Source organism: Numenius arquata, chromosome 11, assembly GCF_964106895.1.
Source record: "Numenius arquata chromosome 11, bNumArq3.hap1.1, whole genome shotgun sequence".
Taxonomy (NCBI): Eukaryota; Metazoa; Chordata; class Aves; order Charadriiformes; family Scolopacidae; genus Numenius; species Numenius arquata.
Genome location: NC_133586.1, coordinates 3,044,478 through 3,060,329, shown reverse-complemented (window position 1 = coordinate 3,060,329; position 15,852 = coordinate 3,044,478). Strand labels below are relative to the sequence as shown.

General features: G+C 48.9%; 2 protein-coding genes across 17 annotated transcripts in view; one reads left to right on the top strand and one right to left on the bottom strand.

Moving 5' to 3' along the window:
* The window catches only part of DPP8 (dipeptidyl peptidase 8), a 29,632-nt gene extending 24,628 nt beyond the window's left edge, over nucleotides 1-5,004 (bottom strand). For 10 of the 16 annotated variants that reach the window (XM_074156472.1, XM_074156473.1, XM_074156478.1 and 7 more), the window contains exon 1: nucleotides 75-333. In XM_074156472.1, the coding sequence (XP_074012573.1) occupies nucleotides 75-333 (259 nt within the window). Of the gene's footprint in view, nucleotides 1-74; nucleotides 345-4,732 lie in introns of those variants that run through there. The other 6 variants (XM_074156474.1, XM_074156483.1, XM_074156481.1 and 3 more) reach the window with 2 other exon arrangements.
* Nucleotides 3,716-15,751, top strand: HACD3 (3-hydroxyacyl-CoA dehydratase 3). Its single transcript, XM_074156489.1, has 11 exons — nucleotides 3,716-3,842; nucleotides 3,984-4,026; nucleotides 5,665-5,738; nucleotides 7,708-7,872; nucleotides 8,873-8,924; nucleotides 9,311-9,421; nucleotides 10,096-10,223; nucleotides 10,766-10,878; nucleotides 11,392-11,498; nucleotides 12,568-12,699; nucleotides 13,769-15,751. Exons 1-11 carry the CDS (start codon nucleotides 3,756-3,758, stop codon nucleotides 13,843-13,845), a joined length of 1,089 nt encoding a protein of 362 aa, XP_074012590.1. The 5' UTR covers nucleotides 3,716-3,755; the 3' UTR covers nucleotides 13,846-15,751.
* Nucleotides 15,752-15,852: the final 101 nt, after the last annotated feature.

Sequence of the window (15,852 nt, the reverse complement as noted above, 5' to 3'; positions counted from 1 at the left end):
AAGAACAATCAAACCCGAACAGCCCCTGCAGTGACTGTTTAGTCAAGGCACACAGGCTGTCGCAGGAAGCTTACCCAGATAGTAGATCCTATCAGAATGAGGTCCTTCAGGATCATTTTTCTTCACAAACGTGAAGTCATGAGGGGCTTTTGCCATCATGTACCCATGATACTTCCGCGTATCTGTGAGCAGTTTCCGAAGCTGGCTCCAGGAATGTCTCTCTACGTAGAAAGGTTCCAGTTTTGGCTGTTCCTCTCTCTGGACCTGCTCCTCACGGCCCGCAGTTTCAAAGATTTCAAGGCCCGGCTGTTCAGTTTCCATGGCTGCTGCCATGTTGCATGTTTCTGGAAGAACAGAGTAGCAGAGGTTCAGCGTTGCCTTCCAGCAGCCCAGCAGACATTCACTGCACACTCCCAAAACATACACAGCAAAACTGCTACAAGAAAACCAGCAGTTCATGGGGGGAAAAGAAAAAACCAAACAGCAGAATGAGAAGAATAGGAAAGAGATTTCTGCTGTGGAAAATGGGCTGCCAACACCCAGTCTTTCAAAAAGGGACTAAGAACTCTATAGAGCCACACAGACTTGCTATTTTTTGCCTTTCCCACCCCCTCCACGTACCAACTACTCATTTCAGTTCATGGAGTGGATAAATTCATCCCCATTAAGCTCCTACCTGCATCTTCCTTTCTGTGAATGCAAGAATATCTCCTCGCTATAACTGATATCAGAATGGGGGATGATTAGGCTGTAGCAAGATCTGGGACAAACAACCGCCAACAATATTAGTAGTTGATGTGGAATCACCCGACCATACACGATGGGCTGAGGCAACTGCATGCCCTTATCCCATTACGTTCCAAGAATTTCTTGGGTTTGTTCATGCCTCCTTTCAAACAAAGCTTGGAAAGGTCTGGCAACGATCATCATTATCGTATCATCTCAGGAATATAATTACAAATAGTGTACGGATGACGCTCTTCCACAAGAGTTAGTTGCTACCAGAAGGGAAGGGACACAGTGAAAAAAGCATTTCCCAAATTGATTTATCTGCAGCATAAGTCTTATCCTCCTGAATTTAGCAGATACCTCTTCCTGCAGTCAGCTGTGTTTTACAAAGTACATCTGAGCTGGAATTAACAGCCCAGATGTCTGGCAATAGGAAACAGAATCTTTCCACTGTAAATCCCAGAGCTGAGGGTAGCTCCAAAAGGATCCAAGCTATAAACTCCTGCCAGCAGAGCGCCCAAGGTGTAAGGATTGTCAATCCTCAAAAAGAGATTTTTTTTTTATATATATAGAACAAAAAGGCTGCACAACAGTTCTGCACACTGCTAGGGCAGAGTTTAGTGGTCTGAGCCAAACAAAAACATTAATATGGACTAAATAAAGCATTCCCATTGAGCAAACAGGCATGAAAGGACCACTGAACCTCAAGGCACAGGCTTGCACAGCACAGCTGCCTGAGACAAAGCTCCCTGACGGACTGGCTCTCCTGCTGCTCTACACAGCAGCTGAGATATCTCATCACAGACAAGTGAAAACCAGACGACCCACGCCTTGGACCAAACCCATTTTAGCACAAACTGCTAAAAGCAAAGCAGGGCAAGTCTGGATTAAAAGTTTGGTTGCACCTTTGACAATGCAAACACACCAAACACAGGTCTTCCATTTGATCTATTTACAACACAAAAACATAGCACAAGTTAAACAGGAAGGGCAGTAAAAAACTGTCCTGTAAAACTGGAAGGACAGTCCAAACCCATACACAGAACGGTGCTCTGCTTAGCGTTAGTAACTGAGAATGAGACCTCAAACCTGAATCAGAAAACTCTTATCGAATTTGCAGAACTCCAACGAAGAAAAAACTCCCTTCCCCACCTACACCCAGACGCTGGTATGTCTTAACCCGACCTACTTCTCACACTCCCCTCCCAAGAAAAGAGATAAAAAACGAAAAGCAGCAGACTTTAACGAGCAAACAAAAGCGAGAAGCGCCACCCGCCAGGGTGATGTTAGTCCAGGGTAACGCGAGGATCTGCCTCCCAGGAGACCGCTGCGGGATCTTTACCGCAGCCACCTTCTGCCACGTGAAGCGTTTTGTGTCCACCTGCCTGCAGCCGAAAAAGAGAGGCCGCCCCATCCTTCACGCCAGCCCAGGGGACCCTCCCCCACTACAACACCGTAGGACGCCTCGTATCCGCAGTGCGCGCCGGAGGAGCAAGCCGGGCCTGAGCGGGGCGAGGGTCGGAGGAAGCGGGCAGACCCCAGACTCCTCCACCGCCGGGGGCAACGGGCAGGCCCGGCCGGGGGCGGAAAGCCAGGCCGACCCAGGGCAAGTCCCCCTCCTTCTCCCACCCCACGGGGTACCACCAGGTCCCCAGGGGATGGAGGCGGCGGCTCCGCTCCCGGAAGGCCACCTCCCCCGGGAATCCCGGTCCTTACGAGGCTCCTCACCCACCCCGGTACTCGCGGCGCTCCGCGGCGGCGATGCTGCCCAGCCGCCCCGCCGGGGCGCTTCCGCTTCCGCCAGGAGGGGCCGCCGGGCCGCGCCAGGCGGGGCAGCGCCCCCTGCAGGCAGGGAGGAAGCGGCGCCAGCCCCGCCGAGCACCGCGGGGTACGGGAGAGGGCGCCGCCTGGCGGCCGGGAGGACCGGGGCTGCGCGGAGCCTGGGGGTAGGAGGCGGAACGCTTCCCTCCGGAGCACCGGGACCCCAGCATCACCAAAATCAGCGCTGTCCTCTTTTAGCCTTATTAGCAGCAAAGTCTCGGGGCGCATAATCATTGCAATGTAAGAGTTTAAAAAGGCTGGGGCACGAGGCCCCACCTCGAGGGCCGCGTCCAGTTTGGGGCCCCTCACCACTTAAAAGACACTGAGGGGCTGGAGCGGGTCCAGGGAAGGGCAACGGAGCTGGTGAGGGGTCTGGAGCACGAGTCTTATGAGGAGAGGCTGAGGGAGCCGGGGGCGTTCAGCCTGGAGAAAAGGAGGCTGAAGGGAGACCTTCTCGCTCTCTACAACTCCCTGAAAGGAGGGAGTAGCCGGGGGGGGGTCGGTCTCTGCTCCCAAGGAACAGGCGATAGGACAAGAGGAAACGGCCTCAAGTTGCGCCAGGGGAGGTTTGGATTGGATATTAGGAAAAATTTCAACACGGAATGGGTTATCAGACACTGGAAGGGGTTGCCCAGGGAAGCGGCGGCAGGAGGCGGCCCATGGGTGCAGGCCCGTGGCAGGGAAGGAAGAGGAGGGGGCTCCCCACCACGGCAAACCCCCGCGGGTGCGAGCAGCGGCGGGGTGCGCTGGAGGGACGGGGCGGTAGAGAGCCGCCAAAGGGGGCTGGAAGCCAACGGTGCCCGAGCGGCGCCGCAGGCCTGTGAAAATACCCGTGTGCTCTCCCCGAGGTCACGGCCACCGCGGCCACCTGAGGGCACGGGGGAGGCCGCACACGGACGGGGGTGGGACGGACACACATGGCCCCGAGGAGCCGAAGGGGAGAGCGGGGACGCACCGGACGATACCCGGGGACACAGGAGGAGCTCCGGGACGCGGCTGGACCCCCGGAAGGCGGAGCGGGGTAGCGGAGTCCCCGCCGCGCCGTCAGCCGTGACCGCCCCCCCCCCCCCGCGGCCCCGTTTTGCGCAAGCGCGGTGGGACCCGCCCACCCCCAAGCGGGGGCGGTGCGCATGCGCGAAGGAGCCCCCCCCCCCCCACCTCCCGCCCCCGGTGCCGCCTGGGGAGCCGGGCGGCGGGCGCGCGCCATGGCGGGCCCCAGCCTGCGGCCGCACGTGCACTGGGCGCAGCGGCACCGCGAGCTCTACCTGCGCGTGGAGCTGAGTGACGTGCAGGTACCGGGGGGGGGGGGGGGGGGGAGAGAGGGAGCGGGTCGGGGAGGGGAGGCATAACGGCAGCGGCGGGGCCGGGCCCGGGGGTTGCGGGTCCGGCCGGGGTGAGTGAGCCGCCGCCTAACGCTTCTTCTCCTCCCGCAGCACCCGGACATCGCCATCATCGACAACGTGCTGCATTTCAAAGGTAGGGGCTCCCGCCATCGCGGGGGGGTGGGGAGGAGGGGGGGTCGTCCTGCAGCGCCCCGGGCCCGCCCCGGTGTGCGGTGTCCTGGGAGGAGAGGCCGGGGTCCCCCTCAGCCCCACGGGGTCCATCCAGCCCCGGGGTCCCCTCAGCCCCACGGGGTCCATCCAGCCCCGGGGTCCCCCTCAGCCCCACGGGGTCCATCCAGCCCCGGGGTCCATCCAGCCCCGGGGTCCCCCTCAGCCCCACGGGGTCCATCCAGCCCCGGGGTCCCCGCAGCCCCACGGGGTCCATCCAGCCCCGGGGTCCCCCGCAGCCCCACGGGGTCCATCCAGCCCCGGGGTCCCCGCAGCCCCACGGGGTCCATCCAGCCCCGGGGTCCCCCTCAGCCCCACGGGGTCCATCCAGCCTCGGGGTCCCCACAGCTCCGCGGTGCCCGGTCCAGCCAGCCCTGGGGTCACCCTCAGCCCCACGGGGTCCATCCAGCCCCGGGGTCCCCACAGCTCCGCGGTGCCCAGTCCCCACTGCTGCCCTCGGCGGCATCCACTGAGCTCTGCGCTGCATGGTGTCACACCATGACAGGCACCCGCCGACAAACCGCTGTAGGAAGAGCAGGTTGTATCTTATCTAATAAAAAAAAAAAAAAAAAAACCCAAAACCAAAACGCACCCACCCTCCCTGTATTTAAATATCCGTGAAATTTCCATACGTCTTTGCTGTCCTGTCTCCGCTGCACCCCGGAGATAGCCGGCAGCAGTTTTTTCCTTGCACAAAGACCTTGTTTTGCCACCGTTATCAAACCTCTGCGTCGGGAGCCAGCGCTCGATTTGAAAGGTAAAGCAGGTCTCCTCCTGAAAGGGGGTTTTGTTCCAGCCGGGCGGCTGCACGCCCCAGCACCCCGCGCTGGTGGCCTTGTCCTGGTCGCACCGAGGATGCGCCGCGACTGGTTTTATTTGGGGTTTTCTCATTTATATGGTAGTTTTCTTTCCAATGCGTTTGCCTCGGCGGTGCCTTGGCCTCCCTGGTGAGCCACAGCCAGGGCCATTTGATAGGGGGGGTGTTGCACATCCTCCTCGCTTCAGGATCGGTTTACGGCGTGGAAGGGTGGAAACTCAACTCGGAGAGCAGGTTTTCGGAGCCTTTCCAGGGACGAGACCCCACGTATGCGGGAGAGGAGAGGTGAACGCACCCTTCCGCGTTGGGACTCCCTCGTGGTGCCCCTACGGACCCACCGGACACTGGCATCCCTGGGTGCTCGCTTATCAGTGTGGAGGTCCAGTCCTCCAAAGGCCATCGGCACAGGGGCTTCCCAGTCGGATTCAAGCAAGACATGAGGAGCATTTGGAGCCCTTCTTTTGGGAATCTCTCACACTACCTTCCTGCAATCGAGGAGCCTTTTCCAGCGCTGTGCAGAGTGGCAGCAGCTTTGGCTGCCAACTCCAGTGACAGCACATCCAAGCCTTTTTTTTGGGCTGTTTGTGTCTTCCCTGTTACGGCGTGGCTTCCTCTTGCCTCCCAGCAGGACACAGGGAAGCACTGTAAATAACCACCGAGCGCTTCTATGTACAAAGCGTCCTTCGCAGGTGGGGTGCGTGGAACTGGCTGGGACCTTCACGCTGACTCTTAATTCTTATCTTTTAGCTCAGGGTCATGGTGCCAAAGGGGACAACATCTACGAGTTTCAGATCGAGTTCCTAGAACCGGTTGAGCCTAAAGTAGGTATTTTTTCTTTTCTAACTCTTGCAAAGAAAAAGTAATTTTTGAAAAACTTGAAAGTGGCTGCACATAAAGTTCACCGTGTGCCATTTAGATTTTCCTGGTGGCTCTGTAACTGCTGCAAACTAAAAGCAGTCTGTGGCTGTCCTCTGTCCCGCTGCGCAGCCACCATCCTCCCCTAATGCAAATCACACGTATCGGTTGTTAAACAGTAGTTGTAAATTTTTTTTTTTTAAGAATTTAAAGCAGCAAAATAATGGGAGAATCTGGCAGTTCGTTGTGTGATGTAGCCTTGACTGGAGAGCAGGGGAACGCTGTGCTGCAAAGTGTCAGTGTGATGTTTCCTGGCTTCTTTTGCAGCCCAGCAAAATAAAATCGTAAGAACTAGTGCTTCTGGCTTGTGCAGATTTCTTAGGGTGCCCGTACAGATACGCTGAGGCTCCTATTGCAAAATCTTTTCCTAATTGCTGTTGTAGTCCAGTAGGAGAGAGCTTGGCTGGAAGAGCAGCCCCTCCATGTTGCTCACAGGTGGCTGTGAAGTCTCTCTTTACCTCTCAAAGCTGTTAGGGGCACAGGAAAAGTCTGGGCTCTGCTCCCAGTGCAGGATTTGTGCTGCTTATGCCTGGCTGCCTGTTGGGGTGGCTGCAGTCAGACTGGGAGCCACCATTCACCCCGACAAGGGAGAAGATCACCGGAGGGTGAATTTCTAGGGTCTGTCAACGGGTAGGTTTCTTGTGTGGCTCCTACCAGGTGTTGAGTGGCAGACAATGAGCATCACTTTATTCCAGGATCTGGTCACTGGTTTGTCATCTGTCCAGTGAAGCAGCAGCTGCCTGGCCCACAGTGTGGGGAGAGGTGCCCACCACTGCCCGGGTTCATCCTCAGTGCTGGCAGACCCGGGCTGTGCTGGGAGCCAGGCCTGGAAGGCAAGTCCTTGCCTCTGCAGAGCAGCCTCCTTCCAAAAGTCTAGTCACTCTGAGTCACCATGGAGGGGCTGGAGGAGAACCAACTCTCTGAAATCTGTGTTAACTACAGATGGTTGGGACCAGGAAGTATTGCAGTCTGGGGTTTTCTCTTTTAGCTTTGATGTGCACCATAAGTGCCTCTTGCTGGTGCCAGGCTGGCCACCAATGAGAGACAGAGCCTCTGACAGGCAAGGACCAGGCATTGGCAGCTGTAAGCTACAGCCTTCAGATGTTCTAGGAGCATGCAGATGGCCTTGACAGAGCAGTGCTGGGGTCATGTGCTCAGTTAAGAACCCAGCTCATGGCTCTTCTGCAGCAGTTTCAGCTGGTTTGAGAGGCAGTCCCGTGCACGGCACCCTTTTGTAGGCTCGAGGTGCGATGGTGACAGTAAAGGTGGGCACCCAAGGCCACAGTGCTGTCGGCTGTAAGGATGGAGAGGTTCTGAGCTGCCATTATGCGGAGTGTGGCCATGGTGGAGAGGCCTTGTGGGTTGGCAGTGACCACACTGCTAGGTCTTCCAGCTCACCACTGTCTGCGGGTGTTTCCTGAGGCTGTTGGCTCTTCCTCCTGCTGTGGCAGATGTCAGGTGGGGTCCCCTGTTTTGGACATGGACCCGAGGCTGATGGTAGTGTTATTTTTACCACTGGCTGGAGGAGGTGGGTGGCTCACAGTACTTAATGTGGAAGGTCTAAAGCCAAGATTGTGGGTTCTGCCTCGGAAGGCTTGCCCCTAGGGTCTGTGCTAGCTCTTTGTGGTGGGATGCACTGGTGCTGTGGAGTAAGGACAGGCTTTCAAGCTGCTTATCAAGTCCTACAGCCATCACAGTTGCCATCTTCAACTGGGCTGCCCTTTGCTTCCATGTCTTGGGCAGCAGAGAGATGCTTGTTCTGCAGCAGTCCATGTCATCTCTGCCTCCTTGATAAGGAGAGCTCGGGTATCAACTCAGTCTCAGAGCTTGTTTCTTAGAACTTTTGCTGATCTGTGTTCCCATCTCTGCCCTCAGCCCGTATGCAGGGTGACTCAAAGGCAACTGAACATCACTGTGCAGAAAAAAGAGAGTAACTGGTGGGAGAGACTCACCAAGCAAGAGAAGCGCCCACTCTTCCTAGCTCCTGACTTTGACCGCTGGTTAGATGAATCGGATGCTGAAATGGAACTGAAGGAGAAGGTCAGTCTCGTGGGCACATGTGGCTTGTGCTGCCAGCTACAAAGCAAGGGTAGCTGTTCTCCTGCGCTCCAACTTGTGTTCTTCACTTACCTGGAGTTGTCTGGCATGCTGATTGTTAATGCTGTTTCACACAGATTCCATGTAAAATTGGTTAAATGCCTCAGATTGTTAGCAGGAGTTCAGAAATAGGGACACTTTTGGCTGGAAAGAGCAGCAGCTCGAATCTGAACTGGCAGCCATGCTCAGGGCTGGGCAGGTTCTTCACCCCTTGCCCTAAGCCTTAGCAGCCCCGTGTCCCAATCTGTATGAAGACCATATCCATGAGCCATGGGGAGCCTGGAGGCTCCAGTCCCGGACATTGCTTGTCTGGAAAGCGGGGATTTCTGAGGCTTTCCTGAGCCACTGGGCTGGCCCTGACGGTGTGTTCGCACCATCTGGTAAGCTCAAGCAGCTTAATGCAGCAGGGAGGAGAAAGACCGTCTTGGAAAACTCTTGAACAGACCACATTTCTGCAAATCTGTTTTACATCAAGTGCTGCCCTGTTCCCCTCCACAGCCACTGAGCTTAGCGCGGAGCAGAAAGGGCTGCTGCAGTGCCAGGAGCCAGAAGGCAGCGGTGAAAGGCAGGCAGAGAGCCTGGGCTGGATGTTCCCAGTTCCCTTCAGGCTACTGGTGGGTCGTGAAATGTTTTAAGGAACAGCTCTAAGCAACATTAATAACTGAGAATTAACACAGAAAACAGCAGGCTTTTTCAGCAAAAGCACCTAATTACTAGAAAAAAAATACATAGTGAAGGTAGGATAGCTAGTTAACACCCTCTGGCTTTTACCATACCATAATTTCTGGATGAGGAATGTGCTGTTTTATGCAGGTGAAAATTTAAACCCTCTAGCAACTGGCTGCTTATTGAGTTTTAAACCCAGTAGCTTTGCAGTAGTATAGTTAACAAATCACTTGCTAATTACAGTAACAGTCTTTAAAACCTTATCCTTCATCTTAAGGAAGAAGAAAAGATTAACAAAATGAAAATAGAATCCAGAGTCCCAAAAGACCGTAAGTAACTGTACCTTTCTAGTGTCTAAGGTGGAGCTTAGAAAGCTTCTGTCACTCTTACGTGGAAGTTTTATTGAGCAATTTTGTCTGGTTTGGTGCATCTTGGAGGGGGATCTTTGTATTACGAGCTATTTAGAAATCTAATGAAAACGGACTGCAGTTTCCAAGGAATGTGAAAAATCTGCCTAGCAAGAATTGAGTTCCAGCAGCTGCTGGTGAAAGCGGGCAGAACCCCCGATGCTCACAGCAACCCTTTTATCACAATCAATAGCTCCCATGTTTCTTGTAAGGTTTATTCTCACAGAAAGCCTGGTTTGCAGCTGTAGTCTTTGCAGGAGTGTTACCATTGTACTCTGCTCACCTGATCTGTTTATTGTTGATTTTAGCTTTCAAACACCTGAAGAAGGGATACTTAGTTATGTATAATCTTGTACAGTTTCTGGGATTCTCGTGGATATTTGTGAACATGACAGTACGACTGTTCATCTTAGGAAAAGGCAAGTAGTAAGGACTTTTTTATTTACATTGGGGTTGGTTTTTTTGTTTTGGTTTTTAGTATTGTTTTTAATAGTATTGTTTTTAATACTTTCTAAATAGTGAACTCTAGAGGAAGACATATTTAAGAAACAAAACTGTAAAAGCATCACTGAAGCACACAACAAAAGCCTCTCAAAAAGCCATCACGGTGTGAAGGAGAGGAAAACACTGTCCTCTTGTAAATCACAACTGCGTGTTCTGATGAATGATACTTGTACTCTGCCAAGATTACTTGTAAAGAAATCAGTTGGAGCAAAATGTCTCGCTTGCTGCAATGTTAGTATTTTTGAAAATGAGCTGGGCAGAATATTTTGTTTTTGAAGCGAGAATGCTTTATTCTGTTGAGGTAACAGCACTATCACTTTTTTTTTTTTTTTTTTTTTTGCAAAGTAATTACTGAAATAGCTCTTGATCTTTATGTTTATGAAAAAGAGCACTTGAGCAGTGTTTCTGGCCTAACTGCTGTGACTTCAAGATATGGCCTATAAAGAAGTTACATAATTATGCATAATGGTTTGTGTTTTTTTTTTTTCAAATCCAGCTAGAATCCTGTTATTAAAAGCTTTGCTGCTGCACCAGCTTCCTGAATGTGGAAGTTCATTTGTTCTCTAAAACGGTTTCCTGTGTCTTACAGATTCCTTCTATGATACTTTCCACACTATCGCTGACATGATGTATTTCTGTCAGACCCTGGCATTAATGGAGATCATGAATTCACTAATAGGACTGGTCAGATCACCGCTGATACCTGCTGTAGTGCAGGTAATGTTTTAAGATTCTTCTCCTTGCTCCCTCCCCCCGTGTTTAAAGTAGATCTCTATTTTAAACAAAGCGTTGAGACTCTGCTAAAATAAGTGATACGGCCTCACTGGCGCTGGACTAGGGAATATATTATTCAGAAGGCAGGAATTTGTGCTTCCCAGTCTCAGCTGTGGCAGGCTGTCTTCTTCTAGGTAAAGTGCCTAGAAGGTACTTTAGGCACCTAGGTGAAGTGGTTCAGGACAGGAGCTGATGAAAAGTACATGATTTTGATTTGGTGCCAGTGCCCTTTTTATCCTGGTTGTGGTTGTTGCACATAAAAAATGAGGATAGATGATTTAAGATTAAGTCCCTTGGATTGCACCTAAATACAGAGCAAAATGCGTGCTCCTAAGAAGCAAGTCACAGCTCAGCTGCAGAGTTAGGTATGTGCTCAGCATCTGTTTCGGGTGTGAAGAGATATCCTGCGTGGTTTTGACAGCAAGGACTTGCGCGCTCTTTTGATCAAGAGTGTGACTGTTCCTTAATTTGTTTTTCTTAAACAGGTATTTGGAAGAAACTTTATTTTGTTTGTTGTCCTTGGAAGCTTAGAAGAAATGCAGAGCAAGCCTGTGGTGTTCTTCATATTTTATTTCTGGAGTATCATTGAGCTGTTCAGGTTTGTGGGATTTTTCCTCTAGTAGGTGTGTACACAACAACGTGGTTGTTCCCAAGAACCCTTTAAAGATTTTGATCCTTATACCTTTTGGAAGAGTGGCTCTAGTGCATTGGCCCCAGAGACTAAAATCTCCTTTAGAGACACGGACTACAACAGCCTTCCTGGATTGCCCCACCTGCCAAAGGCTGGAGTCTGGAACCTGTTGCTTTGGATTTCCATTGTCAAATGAGCTGCACTATGCTGTGTTTCTCTTTCAAAAGAAGTATTTTGAAGGGTTTATTAGGCAAGTCAGGCAGTTAGATTCATCCTTGTGGTCAGAATAATAGCATTAGTTCTGTAAACTGCCAAACAAGGGTGTGCCCATCATGATCTGTAGGAACAATTTTTGACTATTCTTGTGTCATTTGGGAATTATGTTGCCTGTTCTATACAGCAGATATATGCAAGACTAATTCTAGCAGCAGCTTCCATTTTAAACAGTGTCTGTTTTTTCTCACACTGAATTGGCTTTAGGTATCCATATTACATGCTTTCATGTATCGGTATTGAATGGAAACCACTAACCTGGCTCCGTTACACTACCTGGATCCCTCTCTACCCTTTAGGAGGTTTGGCAGAAGGTATGTCCAAAAAAGACAATTTAATAACCAACCAAGTCAAGGCTGAGCAAATAACTCAATTTTTGGTTTGGCTACTGGACTGAAAAATAATATAATAGAACAACAGATAAACAGATGGTTGCTTTGAGCTGAACAAAATGTAAGCATTTTTGTCTTTCTTACTGAATCAAATATTTTTTTCAATTTGATGTGAGAAGAAATCTTCCTTTTGGGCACTGGAGAGGAAAGTAAAGGCAACAAAAGGTTAGCTGACAAAGTGACCAAGCGTGTGCTGCAGTCCATGCGAGCGGCACGAGACGACAACGCTTGCTTGCCTCTGCTGATCCAAAGCAGTGTATTTCCTTTTATCTGCTAGACCTGACTTGGTCAGCCTGGCTTGGGTTGACACCGGCTCACAGATCTGGATATTATCTTGTAAATCACTGCACAGGACAGGCAGTGGCCGGTTCTTCCTCTGAAAGCAGCGTAGCCTGTTCCGAGATGGGCATGGGCTCTGCTCCCTTTCTGCTTGGAGAGTGACTGCTCCACGGAGGAAGCCCCTAGTCTTCTTGCTGTGCCCGCTGTACAGTAGGGACACTTTACAGTGAAATCTGCTGTCTTAACAAGCCTGGATTATTTTAAATTTTAATTTATTTAAGCAGCGTATCACCGCTCAGCATCTAGCTGTAAGAAATGTGTTGTAATCATACCTGTCTGAACCTGTTTCTATCAGCCAGGAGTAGGCTTGGCATTGCCCAACTCCAGACACAGGAAAGAACAAGCTTTTCTCATCGCTGTGCATATTTTTGCATGGTAAATACTGCTGGCGTGGGCCCAGCAGGCTCCACTTGTGAATAAAAACAGCGTCTCACCAGGCAAGTTCACTTTTATAGTTTAACTGCTACACTGCCTGAGATAGCTGCTTCCCATCATACGGAATGTTAAAAAAAAAACAAACAACCCAGCTTTAAAATTGGTATAATAGGAGCTAGCAAATAAGAAGGGAATATCCTGAAAAAGTTCCTGGTGAGGGCTGGGCAATTGTGTATTTTATCTGTGTTTGCTAATGATGGTGGCCTTCTGCTTTCAGCTGTCTGTATCATTCAATCCATTCCAATCTTCAGTGAAACAGGGAAATACAGTCTGGGACTGCCAAATCCACTGAACGTCACAATCCAGTTTTCATTTTTGCTTCAAATATACCTTATAGCCTTGTTTTTAGGTAAGACACTTAATTGTATTTCTCACTATTGATATAAAAAGGCCAGTTTCCTCTAAATATATATGTTTTTTGAAAGAAATTAAATTCCGGCATTTTGGGGATGGTGGCAACACAAATTTGCTTGAGGTTAAGCGTTATCCTTGTTGCTTGTTTATGTAAATTTGTCAGAGATGGAGGGGAACACAGGTAAAATTAGCACTGATTAGCCCCACAAGAAGGAGGTTAAGCGTTATCCTTTTTGCTTGTTTATGTAAATTTGTCAGAGATGGAGGGGAACACAGGTACAATTAGCACTGATTAGCCCCACAAGAAGGAGACCTTGGTAAAAAGTTAGCATTATCTTCTGATCACTTGGGTTAAAAGAATAATTTTTATGTGTATTTATAACTTCAGTATGCTTAGTTTCACCTTTTACATGGTATTTGAACTTTGGAATGATTTAGTGAAAATTTAAACATAATTTTAAATTAAAGCAATGTTTAACTAAACTGCATTATAATCGCTAATGCAACATGAAGCCATGTTTTTCCAGGAACCAGTATAGAAGGCTCTTTAAATAGTAGCATATTTAAAGAAGAATGGTGCTTGCTACATATTTGGTTTCTAGTGTTATATTTTTAAACATAAGTTAACTTGGTAGCACGCACATCCAGTATGCCTGGGTATCCACAACTCAGTAGAGTCAAACTTAGAATTTTAAACTGAGCTTTCCCTAGACTTCTCCCTTTTACAGACATCACTTACAGAATACCTTTTATGAAGTTTCACTCTGAAATACTCGTTTGATCCTTTCCCAGCTGGTGTTGCAACTTTTTTTTAAAAGTGACAAACCAACCTTCTGAGCAGCCCGGTACCAAACAGCCCGAGCAGCAACTCCTGTCTCACCCAGTGAGAAAAAACTTGCTTTAGCTTTCAGTGCTATCCGCACCCTCAAACCATGGCTTTTTGTGTGGCCGTTTGTTTGCTTGGGTTTTGTTGTTGGGTTTTTTTTTTTTTTAAGATTTGGTACAGCCATCTAGCATTAAAAAGATGCAATAATGTCCTACCTAAATGCTTCATTCTTTTTCAGGGGTATTTGTAAACTTCCGTCATCTCTACAAGCAAAGGAAACAGCACCTGGGACCAAAGAAGAGAAAGATGAAGTAAAGAAGGACTTGCAACTTTCTTATCTAACTTATCTCAGTGACAAGATAAGCCTCTAATTCTTACGGTTTTACCCACTGTAATGTAAAGAATTTTGTAAAATTAAATGATCATGCTAGATTTCATGATTTCATAGTGAATTCAGGTAACGTTCCCATATACTGTATTTTGTTCCCTTCCAATCATGTATGCATGGCATTTACCATTGAACAGTAACATTTAAACTTGTATCCTGTCAACTACCATATTAGAAAGAAATCCTATTATCTGCATATAATATGCTTATAAACAGTGGAGCAGCACTAAATAGAAATAGTGTTTATCTTTAAATTGGATATTTGCTCTTTCAATATTGCATGCAGATAGGGCTTCTGATGTCAGGATATACTATTAGCTGGCAGGTGCTGTTCCTAGGGTGCATCTTGATGGCAGGAACTTTTCTTCTGCAGCCTACTGATGCTGCAGAATTCGTACTGGAAATAGCTAATGTCGATTTAAATGCTACCAACTTAGTCTGTTTCTAGTTTAGCCTTAACAGAAAAGGAACGCTGTGTGGATCCGAGCGTTCCCGTAGCAACAAATCCTTATCCAGTCATTAGGGAAAGGAAGCTGCCACTCTGTGACATGGTCAGAAACGCTTTCCTGACTGGAAACACAAGCACTGAAACATAACAAAATAAAGAGACACAGGTGTCAGCTCTCCTAGCATGTGAGCAAACCCCGGCAGAACTTCATCCCAGCCAGGCAAAGGGAAAATGTGGAACTTCCATGGGAGACTGGGCTCTTCTGATCATTCCTGGCAGGGCTGTAGCTCCTATATTTATGTATAGCCATGGGAAAGGCAGTAAAGGTTGCTTTCCTGCTTAAACTTAGGGGTGCAGAGGAGAAGTTGGTGTATATAATTTATTGGCTTGCCCTGGTGGGATGGAGCAGTGGGTCAAATAAACTGTTTATTATTTTGATAGCGTGTATCAAATCTCCGTAAGGGAGATCCCACACAGGGTCTGAAGGGACCCTTTCCTCTGTGCTTGCTTTAAACAACAGCAACAACAAAAAAATGAGGAGTTCCCTCCACATTCCAAGTCATCTACTGTCTCACCTGGAAACCTTTGTTTCAGTTGACTTGATTTCAGCGTGCCCTCTTCACACCTAGCTTCCTGTAGTTAATTCCACATCCCTCTGGCCTCCTTCATCCAGTTAGAAAATGTACAAAAAAATTGCTTTAAACCATATTGTGGTTATGAACAGACTTTTATCACAATAACTGCCACTGCCCCTGGGGAAATGCAAATGCCAGCAGTCCAGAACAGGCACTGAAGTTGAGATTAGCTTAGTGCCGTGTTACTGTTTATCTTTTTCTACTGTAAAACGATATGAATCCTCCAGAAAATTATTTTCTGTATTAAAGGTGACAAACAGCTCACTGTTTGTGATACGGACCCAAGTGATTGTTACTGTAAAGAAAGGGAAATAGTGTTATAAGGAGATTTTAACAAACAACTGGTACAAGCTCCGCACTGCATTTCACAAATGTGTTCTTTCAACAAGAGAAACACTGCGACTTCTCTTCAGCGATACTTGAGGCTTGCACTCAAAGGAGAGTGCAGCTCACTGTACTCAGAAGGGTTCAGCGTTATTCTCACACTTACTGTTTCACTATAGCACACACCCTACCTGTGTTTGAAGAATGTCAAAGGATTGAATTTGCCGAGTAATGGAACAGCAAGGATCACTTTCATACTTAATTTCTTCACCGGGCATTTAAACTTCTGTTATGAAATCCACGTGTATTCATACATGATATTCCTCAGTGAAACTGTGGTACCTAGTGCAAGCTGTCATGGATCTTACACTACTGAATTTTAGTCCTTCCGAAAGAATGTGTTTCTATTAATAAAGATTTACAACCAAATTTTGCTTTAGTGCAGTTGTTTGTTCCTTCCCTGAATTAGAGTTGTATCATTTATTACTTAACTCTCGTGATAAAGAGCTGGGAGCCCAGCCTTCACC